Source organism: Simochromis diagramma, unplaced genomic scaffold (assembly GCF_900408965.1).
Source record: "Simochromis diagramma unplaced genomic scaffold, fSimDia1.1 OVJJ01000669.1, whole genome shotgun sequence".
NCBI lineage: Eukaryota > Metazoa > Chordata > Actinopteri > Cichliformes > Cichlidae > Simochromis > Simochromis diagramma.
In genome coordinates this window covers 2,755,381-2,776,691 of record NW_024387458.1, presented here as the reverse complement: position 1 = coordinate 2,776,691, position 21,311 = coordinate 2,755,381, and the positions used below count along the sequence as shown (strand labels likewise).

General features: G+C 42.1%; 1 protein-coding gene across 3 annotated transcripts in view; it reads right to left on the bottom strand.

Annotated features, from left to right (window-relative positions):
- map2k6 (mitogen-activated protein kinase kinase 6) overlaps nt 1-21,311 on the bottom strand; it is a 38,439-nt gene that overhangs the window by 8,680 nt on the left and 8,448 nt on the right. For all 3 annotated transcript variants that reach the window (XM_040014240.1, XM_040014241.1, XM_040014239.1), the window contains 8 exons: nt 10,206-10,272; nt 8,504-8,552; nt 7,864-7,977; nt 6,273-6,392; nt 5,725-5,841; nt 5,549-5,600; nt 3,553-3,680; nt 726-803 (listed from right to left, as the gene is read on the bottom strand). In XM_040014240.1, coding sequence (XP_039870174.1) covers nt 726-803; nt 3,553-3,680; nt 5,549-5,600; nt 5,725-5,841; nt 6,273-6,392; nt 7,864-7,977; nt 8,504-8,552; nt 10,206-10,272 — 725 coding nt within the window. The remainder of the gene's footprint in view (nt 1-725; nt 804-3,552; nt 3,681-5,548; nt 5,601-5,724; nt 5,842-6,272; nt 6,393-7,863; nt 7,978-8,503; nt 8,553-10,205; nt 10,273-21,311) is intronic.

Here is a 21,311-nt window from a genome sequence, read left to right as displayed (position 1 = left end):
AGCCAAACAAGACAAAAAAAAAAGGAGGTCAAGGAGCGTTTTTAGTGCTTTAGTGAGCACAAACACATAACCTGACACAAACGTATCTGCACAGCTGCATTCATGTGATTTTTCACCCAAATCCATCCCACGCCGCAGCGTCATTTAATGACTGACCCCAAAACAAGCACACTCTAAAGATCCCACTCATCTCCAGCAGAGCGGCACACACGTGGCTTCCCAAACATCCGTTACCGTTTTTAACATTACTGTAGTTTTTCCTCTCACTGCTACTGCAGCATGAATGAGTTTCACACTAAAACCTCCTCAGCTGCTTCAGTTCAGCTTTCGAGGAACAACAGGTGCTCCAACAATCAGCGCCCGGCAGGTTTTATTCCACACGCTGATCGCTCAGTCTGGACCACTCATTCTTCATTTTACAATTATTACAAAAAACTTCCACTACTCTGAAATCACAATTTTCCTCTTTGATTTAAAACCCATTTAGTGCCCTTTTCAAATTCAGACTGTGCTGGAACATTCGCTGCTCGAACAGCCGATCGAACAGGCAGAGACGAGCGCGAGTCAACTGCTGAATCCTTGATGCCAACATCCTCCTCGGTCCGGCCTGAGCTGCAAAGCTATGAATATTTCACGACTTTTTCATTCTTAACTGATAATCGTGTTTTTTTGCAGCGATGCAGAAAAGGTGAACAAACGTATGCAGGAGCGCGAGGCGGCTTTACCATCGTGATTCCTAAACTCCAGATGTCCGACTTGACGTTGTAGCCTTTCTGGTTGGTCTCAGGATTGATCCTCTCCGGCTGTGGACAGACAGAAGGTCACATGATGATGTCAATAACTGCAGCCGTTGTCAAGGATAACCAGCCCCGCTGCCCCGTAATCCCAAAGCTCTTGTGCACACACAGACCGAGCAACGTACCTGGCTCTAAATACCCTCAGCCAACCAGCGGCCTGCCGAGTGGTTAAAGAGTAACTGGCTCATTAAGCGTGTGGATGATAATGAGGGACTCGGGGTCGCAGATCTAAAGACACTTTTAATGCACAAAATCTACGTTTGCAGCCAAAACCGACAGGAAGTATGTTCTGGTCTACGTTTTCCCTCCAAGGTAAAAATACTTCCCTTTGTTGTCCGTCCAAAGCGGGATACCTGCTCACATATCCAATCCCAGGATGTATTATCATACTTAAAACATTAAAGTCGTAACATTCGTCAACATTCAGGCTGACGTGGGTGCTGCTGCATTTTTATGAGCGCAAATCCTCAAAATTCAAAGAAACCTCTGAAGACACCAACACTGCAGCAATAACAGTGTCATTAACAACCATCCAGGCAGTCAGACTTGTTTAAAGCGGCCTTGAACAATAGTTCTCCGGCTCTCTGGAGATATTTTAGCGTTTCCTTTGGACACTGGCTGTTTTTCAGCCCAGTCCTTGTATCTGACCATTTTCAGAGGAATGCTTTTGGTACGCAGCTGAACACTGACCTATGAATCACTGAAGCACTTTGTTGTGAACTGGTGCTATATAAATAAAAGTGAAATGAAGCATGAAAAAGGGCACCTAATTCAAAGGCTGAACCAGTGTGGTGTCTACATGTTACTGACAACTTAGCAAAGAACCAATTTTAAGTGGTGTATGTAGACACTTTGTTGCTAGCAGACAGAAAAACATTTGTTCACATTTCTTTATAATAATCTTTGAAAGTTTGACAGACATAAAGCACAACAGGAGTGTCTGTGAAGCACAGTGGAGGCTCCGTCATGGTCCAGGGGCTGCATGTACCCAGTGACTGAATTCGATTAGACTTTTACGAGCACCAGCAGATTTTTATCTGGAAAACAGCTTAAAGTTGGCGATGTATGTAACGTTTTTATTATTATTAACAATCTTCGTCTAGTTTCTCTGACCTGCATGGACTAAATCCAGGTGCTGCTGCTCTTCAGCCTGACCTTTAATTCTTTGTGATTCCAAGTATTGGCCAAAATGTATTTTAGAAGCATAACCTTAAATCTTTGAAGCGTACCAAATGATGTTTGAATGAGGTGCGTGAGACGAATGTTTCCTCCGGTGGTCAAGAACACTGGTTGAACTGAACAGGCTGGGCATTATGTGCTTCCATGAGACTGGATCCTTGCGTAAACTGGGAGGCTTTCTTGGAATTTTGAGTTATCCTGATCGTTCCGAAAGACGCAGCATTATTTCATTTTTATAAGAAAGTTTTCCTGGAAATCCAAAGAGTCGCTTCTTCAATCCAGGAAAACAGAGCCACGTTTCTCTCAATCACACTGTAGTTTTCTCTTGTCTACAAGGACACACACACTCCTATAACAATCAAACGCTTCCAAGCTTTCAGTTTTAGTAAAGTGTAGAATTACTGCCTCGTAGTTAGATGCATCAGCCAACCTGCTGCGGTTTATATTTATTGCCTTTCCAGATGATAAAACGCATGTAGCGAGCGAGGCCCTTGAAGGCATTTAACAGGTGGCCACCAAATCAGTATTCAAACAATTGTGAAATAAGGTCAAAGTCTCGCCTGCTGTTCCCGAGTTGTGTGCTTTTGCAGAACGCAGTCGCAGTAAAATGACCTGTGAACTTTTTGTAAATGTTAAAACTCTGAGACGTTTGGCTAAAGCGTATGAATTCCTGAGTTGTGTTTTGTAAGGTCAAAGTGACCTTTGACTGTCAAAGTCCATTTTAGAATCCAGACGAACGGACGATCACATCACCGGCATGCATAACAGGGAGCAGGAGGAGGGAGGGGGGTGTTAGGGACGTAACAACAGGTACACAAACAAAATGACGCTAAAAGCCTAAAAAAATGTCTGTAATACCTATAAATTGAAAGTTTTTCATATAGTTTCCATTTGTAAACTACTTCTGATTCATTAACAGGTGTAAAAGTTTCAGTACTTGTCCTACAAGAATCCAAAGCCTTTGTTGTTTTAAACTTGAAGAACCTCCTGCTCATGGTCATCTTCTCCTGCATCTCTGGACACAGCTGCTGTCTTTAGATCGCGTCATTGAAGCCCTCATGTGTCTCCTCGAGTTTGTGCCCCTGCAGTGAGTGCATCGGGCTCTCCTCCTGATTCAAAGTCATGATTCGTCTGGACAACAACTGGACACTGTGCATCCTCCTGGTCTTGCTCCTCACCTGCTGAGTTACCTTCCGGTTTGGAAAGTTTGGACTGATAAATACTGCGTGGTTGTATTGGGAGGCCCAGCGTTCATAACTAGTAAAGATAAATTAAGCAGAGTTGATGTTTGCACTGTCTGATCTCGCCACAGAACATCGTGAAAGTTTCCAGAAATGGCGTTCAGATGACGACAAGCAGACGTCGTATCGTTGCATGGAGCTGTCAGCTCACACACTCAACTTCAGGTTGGACGTTATAACAAAATAATATCAATCAAACAATCAACAAAGTGAGAAGATTTTGAGCTGTGTTTGGTGGCTCTTTAGAAAGCTCACACTGAACTTTTTAAACTTTTAATTACAGAAAGAATTTTATTTTATTTTCACTTCATTCCTTAAAGCGTCGCGCTGCTTACCGCCATGTAGGGTTTGCAGCCAGCGTCCATGGTTTTAGCCACAGAGTCCACCAGGTAGCCGCTGATGCCAAAGTCGCACATCTTCACTTGGCCCTGAGTGTTGATCAGGACGTTGGAGGGTTTCACATCTGGAAAGACGGCCAAACAAACAGGACTTTTAGCGAACAGTCGCTCTGTTAGTTCTGTTTCCCTCTGAGAGAGCAGCTGGCTGACCTAGCTGCAGACTGCGGTCGCTGTTACAGACCGACGGGTGTCTTCATTTTTGTGACGTATAGCTGCTTTAGCGGTGACTTTGACAACTTTGACCCAACAACAGTAACACGGTGGTAACAGAGGTTTGACACAGGAAGGATCAACTCTTAAAATACCAGCATGAGGTTTGTAAGATTTAGTTCTGTGGCTGCAACATATTAGTTCGGCAAAGCTTCTGCTGCTCATCCTCAAATGTGTGTTTTAACTAAATCTATTTTATACATTTAACAAAATGTTAAATTAACGGCAAATCTGAAGTGAAAACTACCAGGCTTAAAGTCAGGTGCTTGCAAAACGTAGCAAAATATGTATTTGGTACGTTGTGAAAAAATAATCACAAAATACTTTGATAAAAATACAAAAAATAATTAGAGAAAAATAATAGAGTTAAAAAAAACTGAAAATAAAAGCAAAATTTAAAAAATAAAAAACTTTGTTTGTTATCCACTGCAGCGAACACCAACATCATGTATCAATGTATTTTACAGATAGCCATTGTATAAACCACGCTTCATTTATCACATATTTGTGAAGCTATTTAAGAATTTCATAATTTATTTTGACAAAAACGTACTAACATTTAATGATAAGTGGTGCAACGATTCTCCCAACACGTGAAAACATCATTATTACATTACGTGACATTAAACTGTGTTTTTATTCTTAACAACTAAAGACTGTTTTGGTCACTAATATCTAGGAAGCTAACTTTGTACTCTATGAACTGCAAGGCAGAGTAAGAATTAGTAGCACAAAGTAAATAAAAACTCTATTTATGAAAAATCTGAGCATTTTTATTTTAAAGATTTGTTCAAATTATCGACAAACCTCAACTAATTTAGGCCTTCTTTTACATTTCAACACAACATCATATCAGCATCGTCTCTGTAATGACAGTGATTTGAACATAATAATAATTTGTGCGTATTTTGAGATGCGTTTGTGTTCCAGTGCAGATCAGGCAGCGATGATGCTTCAACCCAGAGTTCCCCAACCTTTTATGCACCATGGACCGGTTTATGTCCCACAATATTTTCACAGACCGGCCTTTAACCTCCTAAGACCCGAACTCTTCCACAGCATGCATTTTTAATTTCTCTTTGCTATTTGGGCATATTGGGGCCCAATGAATGTAAAAACAAAGAATTACCAGATTTTTTTTTTTTTTTACCTTATTTTTGTCTTTATGAAAAATAAGAGCCACATATGAGGATATTCGTTTAAAATTTTGATAGAACAGTAGCAGTATAATGTCCTCGTCAGTGGATATCAGGCCCATGTAGAGCAAAATTGAGTATTTCAGTCTAAATAACCCAAAATGGGATGTACTCACTCCAAGGACAAAAAGAACATTTTCATAAATTTAGCAGAATCGTGTTATTGTCTTAAATAATCCGACAGCTAACGTTCAATCTAACTGCGCTCGATACATGTGCTGTCATATGCAGCCCCGCCAGGTGAGCGGTCTGAAGCACTCGGTCCAGTTCAGCGCCCCATCGCTGCTGAGGCTGCACCAGCCGGCCTGACGACCGCACACGTGAGGCTGCAATCCACCGTTTTCTGACCCAGAACCAGAGACGGATGCTCGTTTAACTGCTTTAACACAGACGCACTGCTGTGGCTCTCCAGTAAGATCTGGCAAGAGTCTGAAGGGATAATGGAAGCGGAAAACAGAAGCAGCCGCGTGCAGCTGAGAGGAAATTGGCAGTGAGAGTTTAATGGGTCTCCAATCTAAGGCTCTTACCTCTGTGTATGACTTGCAGATTGCTGTGGAGATGCTCCAGAGCTTTTACTATCTGTAATGAGAAAGGCCATCAATAAGCAAATGAGCGTTACATAACCCGTATGTGTCATTAAGCTAAGTTGAGTGTTCGCATTAAATTTTAATCATTCACATTATGCCGCTTTAAGTGAACCTACTGAGACAGCGATCTTTCCCAGGATGTCCTCGGGGATGGTCAGGCCCTTCTCAATCACCTGCTTGTAGAACTTGTCGAGGGAGGTGTCCATCAGCTCCATGCAGATCCACACGTCGCCCTGGCAACAGACAGGCAGATTTGGAAACAGATCAGGACAAAGAAAAAGGGAAAAAAAAGGCAGAACAAAAAGGCGCCGGCCGGATTCCAAACAGACAGGAAGTGACAGATTTTCCAGTGATTCAGACCCAGTGAGGAAATCCTGAACATCCACTCACTGCTGCAGGAAGTTTCTGCATCAGACAGTCTGCAGAGGTGCCCCCCGACCCCACTCTTAAACTGTTTTAGTCTTTATATCCATTACTTCTTCAAGACCGCTCTGTGAGAGATTTGAATGACTCTGTCCTGACTGGTTGAACAACGGAGAGTTCACTGTTTTTGCACTATGGAATATATTAAGATACTTTCCTTCACTCCTCTCCCCAAAAAGACACACTGCCACGAACGCACAAAGAAAATGAATAACGAGCAGCAGCCTTTCTGTGACTCTACCTCTCTGAATAGTGCTCCGTAGAAGGTGACGGTGTAAAAGCAGTCCACTGTCCTCATGGAGATGTCCAGATCCATGAGCAGCCTCTTCTGCTCCTGAGTGTTCACCGTGGCCCGAATGCGCTGAGGAAGGATGACAAGAAACAAACCGTCAGAGCGAAAGCAGTCGCACTTTGTGATGTCAGCAGGGAGACAGGCAAGAAATGTGCAGCCTCTTCACAGGTAGCATTATCCTACTGCTGGTCGTGAGGTAAGCGGCAGACATGACGTTTTTTAATCTGGGTTAGAGATTAGAGAAAGGCCAAAAACTGCAGATGGGGGGAAAGAGCAGAGCAGCTCAAGTCAAAGTTTAAAATCAAGTAAAACTAAACGGAGTCTGAATGTGATTACATCCCCACCTCAGCTTTTCAGTTCCACAGAACTTCCCCATACCACATAATGAGGAGCAGAGAAATACAATATTTACACCATCCAATCACTATCATTATAAACTGAAATTAAATAATAAATAAACTCGTGTGTTTTAGCTTTGCAATAAAAACTAATGCAAGAGAAATATGCAACAGAATGAATGAAGCAATAAATGCCCAGGAAGGATATTTGCAAAGTGTTTCCTCTGGAGTAACAATGGTCGGTAAATAAATAAAAGCAAAGCTCCAGCTGTAATACCCAAGGTGGTGACGAAAAAGGAGAAAAAAGGTTTGACACCAACACAAAATCAGAATTCAGAGTCAGAGTAACCTGGCAGCTGGACGGCCAAGAACACCTGATCTGTCAGCCCAGCAGGAGAAACCCAACAAATGTCCACAAGATCCTTAGGTTTGCTTTACAAACCACTCCACATATGTTACTGTTCACTGCCATACGTGGAGTGATGTGTGCGATCAACACACACACAACTGCACTTTTATGCTCATTTCAAAGAACAGCAATCAGGATCACTAATCAAGCAGGAATCAAAAATCCTTCATAAACTCTAAAACTGCTGAACGCACAGATTCAGATTTTTGACACAGATTGGGGGAAACACAGATTAAACCTTTTGTATTTCTATTGGTGGAACAAAAACTATGGAACAGTTTTGTAATTTTCAAGTCTACATATTTATACTGACCTTTATATTTATATTTACACACAGACTTTGCTGTTGTCTCTGTTTTTGTGGGCCAAGTGTGACGCACATGGTAACTCAACAGTGGATTAATGAGTGCATACATCTTCCTACTCCAGTACTGAGTTGTTATTTTATGTCATGTAGATTGTGTCGACTGTGTTTGCGCATGTATGTGTGTATATATATCAGTATGTTTGTATTTTGGTTTGATGTACAGGTGTTTTGCAGGCCTACGGATCGATCATCATCATTAACATCATGATGAGATGATGATGAGTCCCATCCTGACCTCCTTCCCTGTGCGCTCTGCAGTTTTTGCATGGAATAACTGGATCTCCATTTATAAAACGAGCAGCTTCCATTTCCAAAAGCAGAGCATCAGGTGAGGAGCGAGTGTGTTTTGTGTGTTTGTCACTTTGCTTTAATGGGCTCGTGGTTAAATAAACATCCCTGAAGTCTGGAAATCGTCTTTCCTTTTACCTTAACAGCCATGATCAGGCCACTCGGCACGTGTCTCATCTTGTCCACCACGCCGTACGCTCCTCTGCCGAGCTCGGAGATCTGCTCCAGGTCATCTGCCTTCACCTCGAAATTCTGCACAAATGGAGGACAAGTTCCAGTGGACACCAAACCCACAGGGCGAGGAATCGCTCATGTCTCTTTTAAGCCATGCAAAAGTCTCCTCCACGATGCAGCGGGATACTTCCTAATTTTTTTTGTTTCCAATTGTTCAAACACAAGAAAAAAAGAAATCTCTTTGACTTGTGGCCAACTCGAACAGAGAACGAGCAGCCAGCCCTGCCAATGGAAAATTCCACTTATTTGAGGAGTTTAAAATAAATATTTTTACTGCCTGATGGGCAATAAAAAGCATTCCAGTCTAACCACAATCAGAAGTGTTCAATTGGGCTGTAATGTTCATCAGGACATTCTTTACAGCCAACAGAGCCGCGATTAAGCCAACCTATGTGGATCGACCAAAATTACACTGGGAGGAGGAAAAAAGTAAGAAGTTATGTAAGAGACCGCGACGAGAGGAGGAAAAACAAGCATCAAACCCTGAATGGGATTAGGAAAGGTGGAAAAGAAGACAGTAAATGAGCCAAAGGAATAAAATTACCTTCTCTCCGATTGTTACACAAGCTTTCGAATCCAAATCTCTGGGGGGTCTGAAACACAAAAACATTTGGTTACATATGAGCAGGTTAAACTGTTCTTTAGAGGACACGTCGCACATTTCAGGCACAAAACAGCAGAATTTATTCTTCTGCAAACAACACCAACTATGAAAAGATGCTTCTGGCTTTCAATTCACTTCAATTTTATGTTATTTACTTCCAACAGCAGTCGCCTCAGAGTGCTTCGTATTGTAAGGTAAATGTCCTTTGCTTTGGGAGCAGCGATTAAAATTTGAAAAAGTCAGAATCTTGGAATAAATAACTGAGCTTTTTCCCCATCAGAGCCAGTGGAGAGAACACAGACTGTATATAAGAGACGGAAGCAGCAACATCTGTTTGGTATTAAACCTAAAACTGAGTGTTTTGAGACAGGATGTAACAAGACCTGGCTTCAATTCAGTTTTATTTACACAGCACCAAATCACAACAACAGCCGCCTCAAGGTGCTTTATATTATAAGATAGAACCTACAATAATACATGCAGGGAAAAACCCAACAATCATATGACCCCCTATGAGCAAGCAGTCTGGTGACAGTGGGAAAGAAAAACTCCCTTTTAACAGGAAGAAACCTCCAGCAGAACCAGGCTCAGGGAGGGGCGGGGCCATCTGCCGTGATTGGTTAGGGTGAGAGAAGGAAGACAGGATAAAGACATGCTGTGGAAGAGAGCTCCACTTTTCAGGACTGGAAACTGCGTCCATCCTTTATGCCACAGGTGTCGAAGTCCAGGCCTCGAGGGCCGGTGTCCTGCAGGGTTTAGATGTGTCCTTGATCCAACACAGCTCATTTAAATTGCTAAATCTCCTCAACATGTCGTGAAGTTCTCCAGAGGCCTGGTAATGAACTAATCTTTGATCCAGGTGTGTTGACACAGGGTGTTTTCTAAAACCTGCAGGAGTTCGACATCCCTGCTTTATACTATTCGCTTAACCTGTTTATACTACAGTGAAAAAAACATAGTAAACAACTAATAACAAAACTATATAAAAATATTAGATTAATTAGATATAGTAAATAAGATGCAATACACAAAATAAGAAATTAAAATAAGCAGAAAAATACTACACTATTAAACAGATACTTTTGTAATTTAAAAACAATGAGAAGCACAGTTAAACACAATAATGCAGCCACAGTGTTTCTGACATTTCATCTACAAGTTGGCTCTGAACCAGAAACGCCTCTGCAGCTGCAGGTTTCTTAATGAAGAGGACTCACTTTAAAAATACACTGAACACTAACTCTTTTTGTTTGTTGCAGAAAACCTGTTCTTATCAAAAGGCAGCTGCAGACTGAGCTTCATGTTATCAAAAATGTGGAGAAAGAGCTCCAAACAGAGGCTTTTATTGTGGCGAGAACGTGCAGTTATCAGGGTAATTAAGACCAAAGAAATTTACTCTTTCATGTTCACACGCTGCTTGAGGGTGTGGCTGACTGTAAAAGCGTGCTTACAGAGAAAGATGGTATTAGTGGGAGCGTAACTTCCTCCTCCTATTTCCTGCTGCTGCACAGATTTTCATTTCACATATTCAGCCTTCTGACTTGATTTAAGAAAGGGTCAGACGTGCAAACCGGGATAAATAATCACACAGATAGAAGCATGCGTGCATGTTTCAGTAACATTCTGCAGAAATGACACTTACACTGAGCTGGTACTGGTAGCCTGCTCAAACGCCTCCTTGGGGAGCTTGAGCACCCGCTTCCTCTTACCTGAAAACAAACACAAAACAACACGAGAAGCTGTGAGAGTTACAGTTTGAAATAAAATACACCAGGAGACGTCGTCAGAACCACTGACTACAACTGGGGAGTATTTGATACAGCTTGATGATTCAAGCCACACTGACCGCCAGCATTAATGGTACAAGTTAATTGTGGAGCTGCGAGCTGCTCAGATACAACAGGGCAGCTGTGCATGTGCAGCTCTGCACGAACGAGGAGAAAGGAGGCAGAGGGAGACAGACACCGGGGAGTCTATTTCTGTCTCCCAGTGAAAGAACAGCAAAAGCTTTTTTTTCCCCCCAAACTAATTGTTGACAAGCAAAACCCATCCATTATCTTCCAATTATCCAAAGTTAGGCTGCTGTGGCAGCAGGCTCAGCAGGGCATTCTAGACGTCCTTGTCCCCAGCAGCACTTTGCAGTTCCTGCTGGCGTCTCGTCCCAGCTGGGCGTGCCCCAAACCACCTCAATTGGCTCTTTTAGACATGAAGGAGCAGCGGCTCTACTCCGAGCTCCCTCAGCATGTCTGAGTGCCCTTACTCCGTCACCCCGGAGCTCGTCCTGCTCGTGCCTGCAACCCTATTCTTTTGGTGACTACCCGGAGCTCACAGGTTACAGGCTCTCATCGCCACAGCAGTCCAGTACAAGCTCATTACTGCTGGCTCAGCAACAATCCACCCGCCTGCCACCTCTCAGCCTTCTCAGCATTCCTGAAGATTCTGAGATGAAGTGATTTCAATGAATTTATCCTTAGTGGTCCCACCTGGAGGATGACCAACTTCATGAGAAATTTGGTTTTAATTCACTTAATGGACTGTTTGTTTGCATCACGTTTCACTTAGGGATTTGTGATTAATGAAACTCAAAGTGGTGAAAATCTTTCCAACTTTGTTGCACATGTGACACAGAGCTGAAGTGTGGAAGCAACGATTTCTTCATCGTCTACCTGATCTGTCTGCCGGTGCAGAGGTTAGCTCCTTGAACTGGTTTGTGGGTTGCCAAGATGTGGGTTGAAACTACACAATCTGGCAACATTGTATATGTATTTTAGTTGTTCATAATAAAGTCTGAGAGTCATACAAATGACTACATTTTACCTGCAATGACTGCAAAACTGTGAGATTGTCTTAAAACTTCAATACAAACAAATATCAAAGATCTGTGACATCAAACCAAGAGAAGAATTCTTTCGACACTTCTAGAAGCAAAAACCTCAAGATGACAGTTTTGGTTGAATTACAGTAAATCACATATCTGCTGCAACTCCCTGTATTTGTGCAAACTTGTGTAACAGTGGAGTCTGAGTGAAGCTCAGAGCAGCACAGAGCAGACTCATGAGGCTCCGGAGGATGGGTTCACTGGCAGTGGAGCGTACCCCAAGATGAAAGCATACTTAACTTCTTAACATAGTTCAGGATAAGAGATCAGTTCATCATCCTCCTCGGCCTTTGTTTACCCCCTTCGGCAACACCAGAGCGCTCGCTCTGTAAGCCTGATTATGTGCATTTTTCTGTCCATTCAGCCGACGTGCAGCTGTCAACAACATTAAAAGCGGGAAATTCATAAGAAATACCTGCATATATCTGCACTCCAGGATGATCAACTGTTCAAACACAGATGACCTCATACTTCTTCAACAGCAACCGGCCACTGAAAAGCCAAAAACGCCCACTGCTGCAAAAGGGACCGAAAGATCCCGCAGTTAGCACTCCCTGACCTGGGCTGGATCAATCTACAATGCGGTGCTTTACGTCTGCATTTTTCCATTTTCTGCTGATACAGCAGTACTCACGCTTGGATGCAGTGGGTGAATCCAGATCCTAACTGACACTGAGACACAAGAAGCCGAAGGAGAAAAGGAGATCTGGGAGCCCAGGTGTGCTTGCTCCATGTGGAGATGCTACACTGACAGTTTAACGGCCAGACGCCTCGAGTGTGTCGATGCTCTCCTCGTCTGCAGGTAGCAACTGGCTCCAACCTCCTCAGACTGGCTCTTAGCAGCTTAGCCCAGAAGGAGTTTGCTCATCATCAGATTCATTTCCAGACGGGTCTTAGGGGGAAGAAATGGATAGATATTATGCCTCTGCTCACCCCCATCAGCCTGCTCTACAAAAAGCAAAACCATGCAGTTTACACCCACATGCAGGTCTGACCTTTGGTATGAGACACCTGCTTTCAGATTAGCAGCTCAAAACAAATGACAGGAAACCCTGGTGTCTATGCATGTTCAACGGGCCAGGAAGTGACCCACTAATATCCAAATTTGCATGTCTGAAAAATAACAGAAATGTCTGGAGTCAGAAACTTTGCTCTACAATTTCACATCAATTACAGAGTAAATTGTCAGTTAAATTTGACCACAATAAAGACCAAATATGTAATGAAAATAACCTGCGGTGAATAAACATTAACGGGAGCTGAAGTTTAGCTCGTTGTTTCCAGCTGTCGTGTGGATCCTGCTGCAAACACACATTTATGTGCATTCACTAAACACCACTCACACCGCTGGTAAGCTAATGAACTGTGACAAATTCCTGATACGTGAACGCTGGACTGATCCGACAGGCGAGCAGTCGCACGCAGAAAAGTCTCAAATCTGCCGTTAAATCGTTTGTTAACAGTCATTAAAAAGTTTCACTTACTTTTGCTCAGTTTTTTTTTTTTTATTTCATTATAATTTATAACTGGTAACAGAGTGAGTGCCTGAAATGAATGAATGCACTGTATGAACGTGTGAAAGGAGCACTAAGAAGCACTTAGAGTAGAAAAGCACTAAATAGGTAAACTACAGCTCCATAATAGATGGCTGTAGTTACTGAGAGAACATCGTCTCGTTTTAGAGCCTTGAGATGAGCCTCTTCATCACCTTCACCTTAAAAAAAACAAAAAAACAAGACTTGTAATTGACCACTTGTTAGCCAATGAATGTGTGGTTTCACAACACAAACCCTCCATTTTGAAATATTTTCAGAATGGACTTTTTTTTTTTTTTTTTTAATGAACCAAAATGAGTAACTGGAACCGGAAACTGGGCAGGAAACGGCTCACAGACTTCTGTAGAACCAGAAGCCTTTTTGCAACCACAGCAATCAGATAGAACGCAGCTTTGATGCACTTCCACGCAGGCTTCCTTTTTCTGACCCCGAAGCTACGCCCAGGTTTTATTCTGTCCTTGCAATAAACACGTGTGTCTGTACTGTTGTTCTTCATCTGGGTTGTGAGTTTCATCAAACTGACAAAACAACAGCTGTTTGAGCTCAACGTGTCATTTCAGTTTGTTTTTTTATTAATCTAAAGACACTTTTGCTCATTTCAGTGTGTATGGACACATTTCTATGTGGCCTTAGTAATAATAACTACTTCAATGTGGCAACAGGTAGTCTATAATGCACATTACACACATGCACACACAAAAAGTGCACTCAATAATTACACAGCCATATATCCAACAGGCTATATCATGTGCAGACAGCATCCTGGAGGATGAAATAAGGAATTGTCCTTGTCCTGTTTCTTTATGATGAACATGTGGAGAGCACAGACATGTCTGTAGATCTTGCGTAATTCCTTCCTTCCTGTACTCGTAATGATTTTTGGGTTTTTTTTTTTTACTCATAGAGGTTTACACCCACATGTGTATCCGAAACGCCGAAGAAAGCCACGTGCTATATGCATAACAGCGAGCGCTGAAATTCTTATTAATAGTCTAATGACAAAGTTAGCACATTTTATTGTAAGTGGCTGCGGTCAGAAAGCAACACTGTGCAGCTCCCAAAGACACAGTCGCCATTCACACTTCTGGCATGTTGAAAGTCATGTGTGAATGAGACGTGCACGGACTGGTTAAGGTTTCTTAAACCGTCAAACTATCACAGAAAAATGGCCACAAGATGACCCGCTCTCATTCCCACAGAGTCAAACACAGCTGCCGATCTGCAGGCCCCGCTGCAGCACGATTAGATGCATAGGAAAATCTGCTCAGCGTGATATTCTGACACATGGGTTAACCGTTCTTCATGTTGTGAATGGACACATTTAACTCAAACCACAACCTCTTCTCAAAGTTGACCCGTGAGTTTTGGCCCCAAAACCAAACTCAGCTGTTAGTGAAAGCAAAAGTAGATAAGCAAGTGAAAATGAAAGTAAACAGTGGCTGAAACAGGAAAAGAAGAGCGGTCTGAGTTCACCGTCTTGTGATTTATCACTGCCATATCACATGGCCCATAATATGCCCTTTTAAACAAGTTTCAAACCTGACAATGATGTTTACAGATAAACCTAAAAAAAACACCTTTTATTGATGATTCTTATCATAAGGTGCTGCCAAATTTTACATATGGTGACTGATATTGTGGGACCTTATGTAATGTATGTGCTTAATTTAACCATTGCTCAGAATACACTGCTGCTGCTCATCGCCCACATTTGGGGGCAAAATTCAACCCCAATGTTAAAATACAAACTTCAGATCCTAAATTTGAACATGTTCCTTTAGACCCTCAGAGACAACAACAGACAGAACAATTAAGAAAGTGGGTGAAGCTGTAGTTTTTCTATGTGTATAACTCGGCAGAGTTATGCAAAAAACTGTCATTAATAAATTTATGAGGACACAAAAGCATGAAGGCTGCTTGTCAAAGGGTAATCAAACCACAGCATTTGCTGCCAGGCAGTCATGTTGGATCTGCTTGCGTACTTCCCGGTGAATGGATGGAAAAGCATGCGATGCTTGGAGCAGCTGATGCGCGCTCAAAGGTAACATTTAAGGAAACCACAGAGTCTGCTGCCCTTTGATGTCGTGACATGTTATTTAAAGGAAAACTCAAGGTGTGGCTCTTCAAAAAGCTGACGAGCACTGCCAGAGCAATTACTCGGATTTCTCACATTGCTATCCTGAGATAAAACACACACACAAGTGACTGTGAGCGGATCTGTAATTTAAAAAAATAATAAATAAAAAAGCTTAAGTCAGATCAAACACACTCCTGTGTGCCCACATTTTTTCCTAACAGGGTGTGATGCCGCTGTGCTATGCGGCCCTCCGCCGGTGGCCTCTTGCTGCCGGCCTCCTGGTCTCCACTTTCCAAAGATGCTTTGTTACACCAAAATGTCACTTTGAGCCCCATCCTACGTGCATTTACACAGACAACAATAGCAACTGGAAACCAGCACTGTGCTAACAACTCACACTGAAGACCAGAAAACACTCATAGAGATGACACCTGCACGGAGTCTGCACAACACACTTAAGCAACAGCCTTGTAGAGACATACTTAAGTATGTTTTCAATGTGCCTTAACAAGTCTGGTGGGTCTCTGGCAGCCAAGGCAGCTTCAGGAAATACTTCATTCCTGGCAGGAATTTTAGGTATTAGTCAAAGAATTCTTGGTTAAAAGCTTCAAATGAGTTCCACTCCTGAAAAAAAACACAGCCAGTGTGTTTCAGTAGCTTTTAGCACACCAGGAGACAATTATGTTTTATTAAAGTGGTTTATCACATTAGCAACTAAACAAATCCCCCTTTCCCCCCAAATACTTGCATAGATAATTACAGGAATGTTGCACAATCCCCATAAACAATTCTTATCAATGGTGCTGTGAAGTGAACTGCAGTGTAGTATAAAGCTAGTATCCTCTGCTATTATATTCCTCTGTATCTAATGTATATCTCCAACAGCAGACAGACCAGTGTAGATACTGTACACCTGAGTATCAGCAAAATAACAACAACTGTACCTGTATATTAATTGTATAGCCAAAACTACAGCTAGCTGGCTAACCGTTCCCTTAGCAGCCACTCCAAATGTTAGCTTCAAATCTCTGCTTTGTTACAGTCTATGAACTGTTTGATATTACACTGAGATAAGTATCAGAGTTTTGGGAAGCTAGTCAGCTACCATTCCCCCATATATGATTTTGTTTGTGATATGTTAGCAAGTAAGATATAAATAGTGAGCTAACGGCAACTTAGCTAAGCTGCAGAAACAGCTAATGGGTAGTTCATAACGATTAAGCAAGTGGACAGATAAGCCCTGGAATAAATTAGGGGATTTCTTCCCTTCACAAAAGTATTTTACTTAATGGGATAGCGTGCACATTACCTTAAGATCAGATAGAAGAAACACAGCTTAGGAGAGTATTTGATCCAAAAACCAAACAATCCTTTTAGGAATCAAATAGTAGCCTAAATCATCATTCAGTCAAACAGGCTTCATTAGATAAAACACTTTTATTCTGGTTTATGTTAGCTAAACTTGTCTGCAACATCCATTGATGCTTATCACAGCAGCTACCTGGCTAATCTTAGCCTTCCTCCTTGGCAGCAAAACACTGCCTGAAATAGTGAGGACTGCATTTACTGGATATATTGTAAAACATGCCTTCGTTTATTCACCTGATAAGAAACATAGCACAGGCAAGATACCAAGAGCACCAAAGATGCTCCCACTGGGGGGGAGGGACTGTAGTTATAGTATTTCTAACAGAGACCACATGGTTATTATGGATATGGTTATACAACACAAGCTATTGTAGAGTAAGTTCAATATCAAGTGTCAACCACATGCCTAGAGACCTGGTGCCAACAATCTGGAAACAACCAGTCTACCAGTCAATTGCTAGTGTGCAAGGTTGCAAGGAGACATACAGTGTCACAACTTTTAACAACTTTGGTTGTTAACAAATGGACAGCGACTTGTCTGCAAATGCTCAAACACCTGTACTGCACCTGAAAAGTTTGATGCAAACTGAAAAAGAAGAATGTTTGCCTTAAAAGTAAAAGTTCCACCTTTGTAAATATGTTACAATATTAGCACAGCCTTTCCTTTGAAGGGGAACATTCTACCCTTCCAACTTAAAAGTTTCACTACATCTCAGAGAGTAAATGGCGAGTGTTTCCAGACGCATTGCCATCTTCTACACAAATGGTAGGCAACCAAACGAATCACACTGAGATTTGTGGTGATTTCACCTGGCAACAGCCAGAAACCTCCAGGAACCAATCACCAGCCGGTCAGGAAATACACTTTTTTTCCTAAAAAACTACCGGTTTCTGGGAGGTCACCAACCAGTCTCGAGGCCTGTATGACGGAGATCTTAATAAACTGTGCTCAGAAAGGAGGAACAGATAAAAATACAACAGAGGAAAATCCTAAATTTATTCCTGTTATAATGTAACAAATACATCAATTAATGAAGCATATTCACAAATTCAGTCCTTTTATAGAAGCTCAGATTTACCAGCTTTTGCTCTGCGCTCACAGCACCATAAAAATAAACATGTAATTTCTCTTTGACTTGCTTTAACACATCAGTCCGTTGATGAAGATCCAAAGATCCCTCCATGTCTACATTTTACCGGAATATACAATGTTTACAGCAGTATATTATAAAGAAACTACAAAAAAAATAAAAGTACAGCATTAAAGCATGAATGAATCAAACCATCCACTTGACAACTGCCACTGTTTTTTCTCCATTTTAACATCAGCTGGCATACTAAAACAGCATTCAAAGAGAGTGCTGCCTGGACAAGGCCAAAAGATATTTAAGGAGATAAAGTGATATTTATATGATGGAGAGATTTGAGACGCCAAAGCATGACTGCTAATTTGCCACAAATGCTTCTCGCTAGCTGACTGGAATGACTACAAAAACTCCACTTCCTGCTGTTACAGTAACTTCACACTGAGTGCAACACAAACAATGAAAGCTGACAGGACACGGACCATTTCATTTCAATAGTTTAACGCTGTTTTTAATTATTATTACTTGCAAAAGATTTGTGAATGCAAATTTAAAACTGACAGGAAGAAAAGATACAATCATACACAACACTAGTGTTTCCCTTTAGGAGAAATGGGTGGATTCTATCACTATTCAAAAAACCACAGCAGAACAGAAGTAATGAGTTCATATTTAACTTTTGCATAAAAGGCCAAGAGCACTTTTTAACATAATATTCTCTATAGGTGAGAACAAGAACCGGCAATAACAACAACTCATCCGTGCTTCTCAGCCTGATGGAACTTGAATTGGATTTAAAAGGTAACCTGGTAACAAACAAATAAAAACACAACCTCTGTAGCGGAAGTAACGACAAGTTCCACATTAAGAGAAAGGAAAGATTAGCACTGTTGTATGCATTAAGCAGACCTGGAAGTTTGTCAGATGATTGACCTCAGTGTCAGGACAAAAGCCTCACTGTGTGATCACACTGAAGCGACAGCATCCTTTTTCCTCCACAAGTGAAAAATGCTTCTGCCTTACAGCAGCAAGGAGATCATGAGACAAGACACAACATGTTCCTCAAAGCCAGGAGACAGCGTTATTCTCCACACTTTTGCGGGAATATTAACATGCATGGCATATTCCAGCAAAATCAGTGGCAACATGCAGCAGGGCCAACATGAACAATAAGGGCAGTAGGTGCAAAATGCATCTAAAGCGCTGCTTTAGATGCATTTTGAGGGCTGCACAGCTCAAAATCTGCTGCAACTCTGATGAGAAATGACAAGAAGAGAGGAGCAAACAGAGGTGTAGGAAAGAAGCCGAGAGAAGGTGGTGGAGGGTTGGAGGGGCAGAGCATTATGTAATCTCTGTGGCTGGAAGGAAAATGCACAAGCTCGGCTTTGTAACAAAATACAAGACCACATCCTTAAATTATGCTTCAAGTAAGGATGTTATAGTGCCAAAAATTGACAATCAGCAATTTCACAATTTTTGCTACACTCTTCAAGTAAAAGGACAAATGAGGGAAATGAATTTAAATGAGGGACCTGCTCATTGGCAGGTCTCTCGTTTAAATTTACATCTACCAGAAGAGATTCAGACGCTTTTCCTCACACTGCAACTTTTTATACCCCATCGTTTAAGGGCCACGCCTTGATATCTTGGTTATGTAACGTAACCCCAGATTCTATGAGTCCAGGCTACCTAACAGTTTACAACTGCTAACACAAAAAAGAAATGCTAACACAAAGAAAACGCTACATTACATGGTACACAATATTTTCATGCAGCGTTGTTAGCATTTCCCAAATTACCTGCATCATGACAGCTAAAGTCTCTGCTAGCCAATGCTAGCTAAGTTTAGGTTGCACTACAAAGTAGCCCTCAACAGGTCAGTGTTCACTGGCTTCAGATCAGATTTTAAAGTTTACACATACTCCACACAGCTTTGGCATTCATGCAGACAGTTAACGATGATGCTAACATTACACACATTAACTGTGCTACCTCCTAAAACATTGGATATTGCAATAAAAAATAAAGAGCTTATTTGGTTCACATCCGAAGGCGAGCCAAGCAAACAGCATTTCCTATAAAACAGCTCGCTTTGCAGTGGACTTTGGGCTTTCTAACCATGCAGACCTTTTACACACACTAGAAAACTTTAGCACTCAAGCAAAAACTTTATACATACAGTCCATTTTATTCCAGGTTAAAGAACAAATTGCTGCAAAGCGAGAGCTACCACTTAGGTTGTAGCCAGACAGACAATGTAAAGCTAAACCAAAAATCCATGTTAAGGGAAAGTTAAAGGCTTAAAAGCCAGCATGGAAACTGTAATACAGAATTTGGATTGAAAGGAGGAAACAACTCAAACTTGTCAGATCTGAATGCCTCAAAGAGAAAGAGTGTGAACACAGTCTTTCCATTTAGCTACTTTCTTCCTGCTTTGATGCAGAGTCCTGGTAATTCATTGACTTTGGTGCCGACTTGTGCAAACTACTATATTTCAGTTTGATAGGTAGTGGAGTGGAATTATAACATAGCATAGCATGATAAACTAAAGTGCTTATAACTCAAGACTGCCCGTCAGTAAAGTACTTGCATAAAAAGGCATTTCAAAGCATACAAGGAAGTGTAGTGAGCAAGCTAAAACTATTCTTTCTTCAGATTATGTTACATAACTGACATGCACAACTCCTTTTATTCTTGCTGAGCTCAATATCAAACTTGAACACTGTGGTAGTGGCAGTGTGGGTTAATTAAAAACAGCAGTACATATCATTCCCGGTGATTTGCAGCACATGAGCTCAAGTATGCAGTGAAATGCCAGAGGGAGGCCACGGGAGATGAGCGCCTGCACGGAGACACTCCTTGTTCCCACTGAAACCGGCGAGAACAAGGAAGGTGAGTAATTAGATATAACACACGCAATTATTTCCGTCTCAAGAAGTGACGGTGACAAGAGAAGAGCCGAGGGAGACAATGCTTCCAGTTTCTGCCCCACCCAGCATGAGCATGCAACCGGCCTTGCATGTCATGCATGACAGTTTGAGAGCAAGAAAAAAGGAAATAATGCAGAGAAGAATGTTTGCAGGAAAGACAGTGCTGCAGAAACAGTGGCACAGTGCATACAGAAAGCCTCAATGTGTGAGGGCCTGAGGGCTAATGAGCCCGGATGACGGGGGGAACGCATGGTGCCAGCTGCTAACCCACACATGCACTCCGGCTGGAATTCCAACAATCCCAAGAGTTCCTCAATGGAATTCCACAGAGGCAGAGGAAGAGAGATCAATCACAGAGGGAGGGAGGAAGCAAACAACAAATACTGACACAAGGACAGTAAAAGACAGCAGCACAGAGGGGAGGGCGGCTGGTGGCTGGTTTGAAAATAACTCCAGCCAGAGCCCCTCGGCTGTTTGTCCCCCCTCCGACCGCTCTGGCAGTTTGTGAGATACTCTACACTTCCAAAGATTGCAGCTCCTTTAGGTTACAGCTGTTGGAACCTCCTTTGGGAATCATGTCGTCACTGGCTCCTGCTACACTTCCTTTGCACTCAGTTCAACCTGAATGATTCGCAGAAAGCGGGGTGTCGACTTCAGGTCACTTCAGAGCACAAATGCTGTTTCAACAGGCTGAAACCAGGTCAAATACCTGAGAGCAAGACTGCAAGGCCTCCCAAGGCTTAAATACGTGGGGACATCAAAGATCTTGCTGGCTTAAACACTTCGCTTTGTGTCTACTTGGCTGGCTAACTGACTGGTTTGCCAATATAGTTGTCCCATGGGGTCAAACTAGC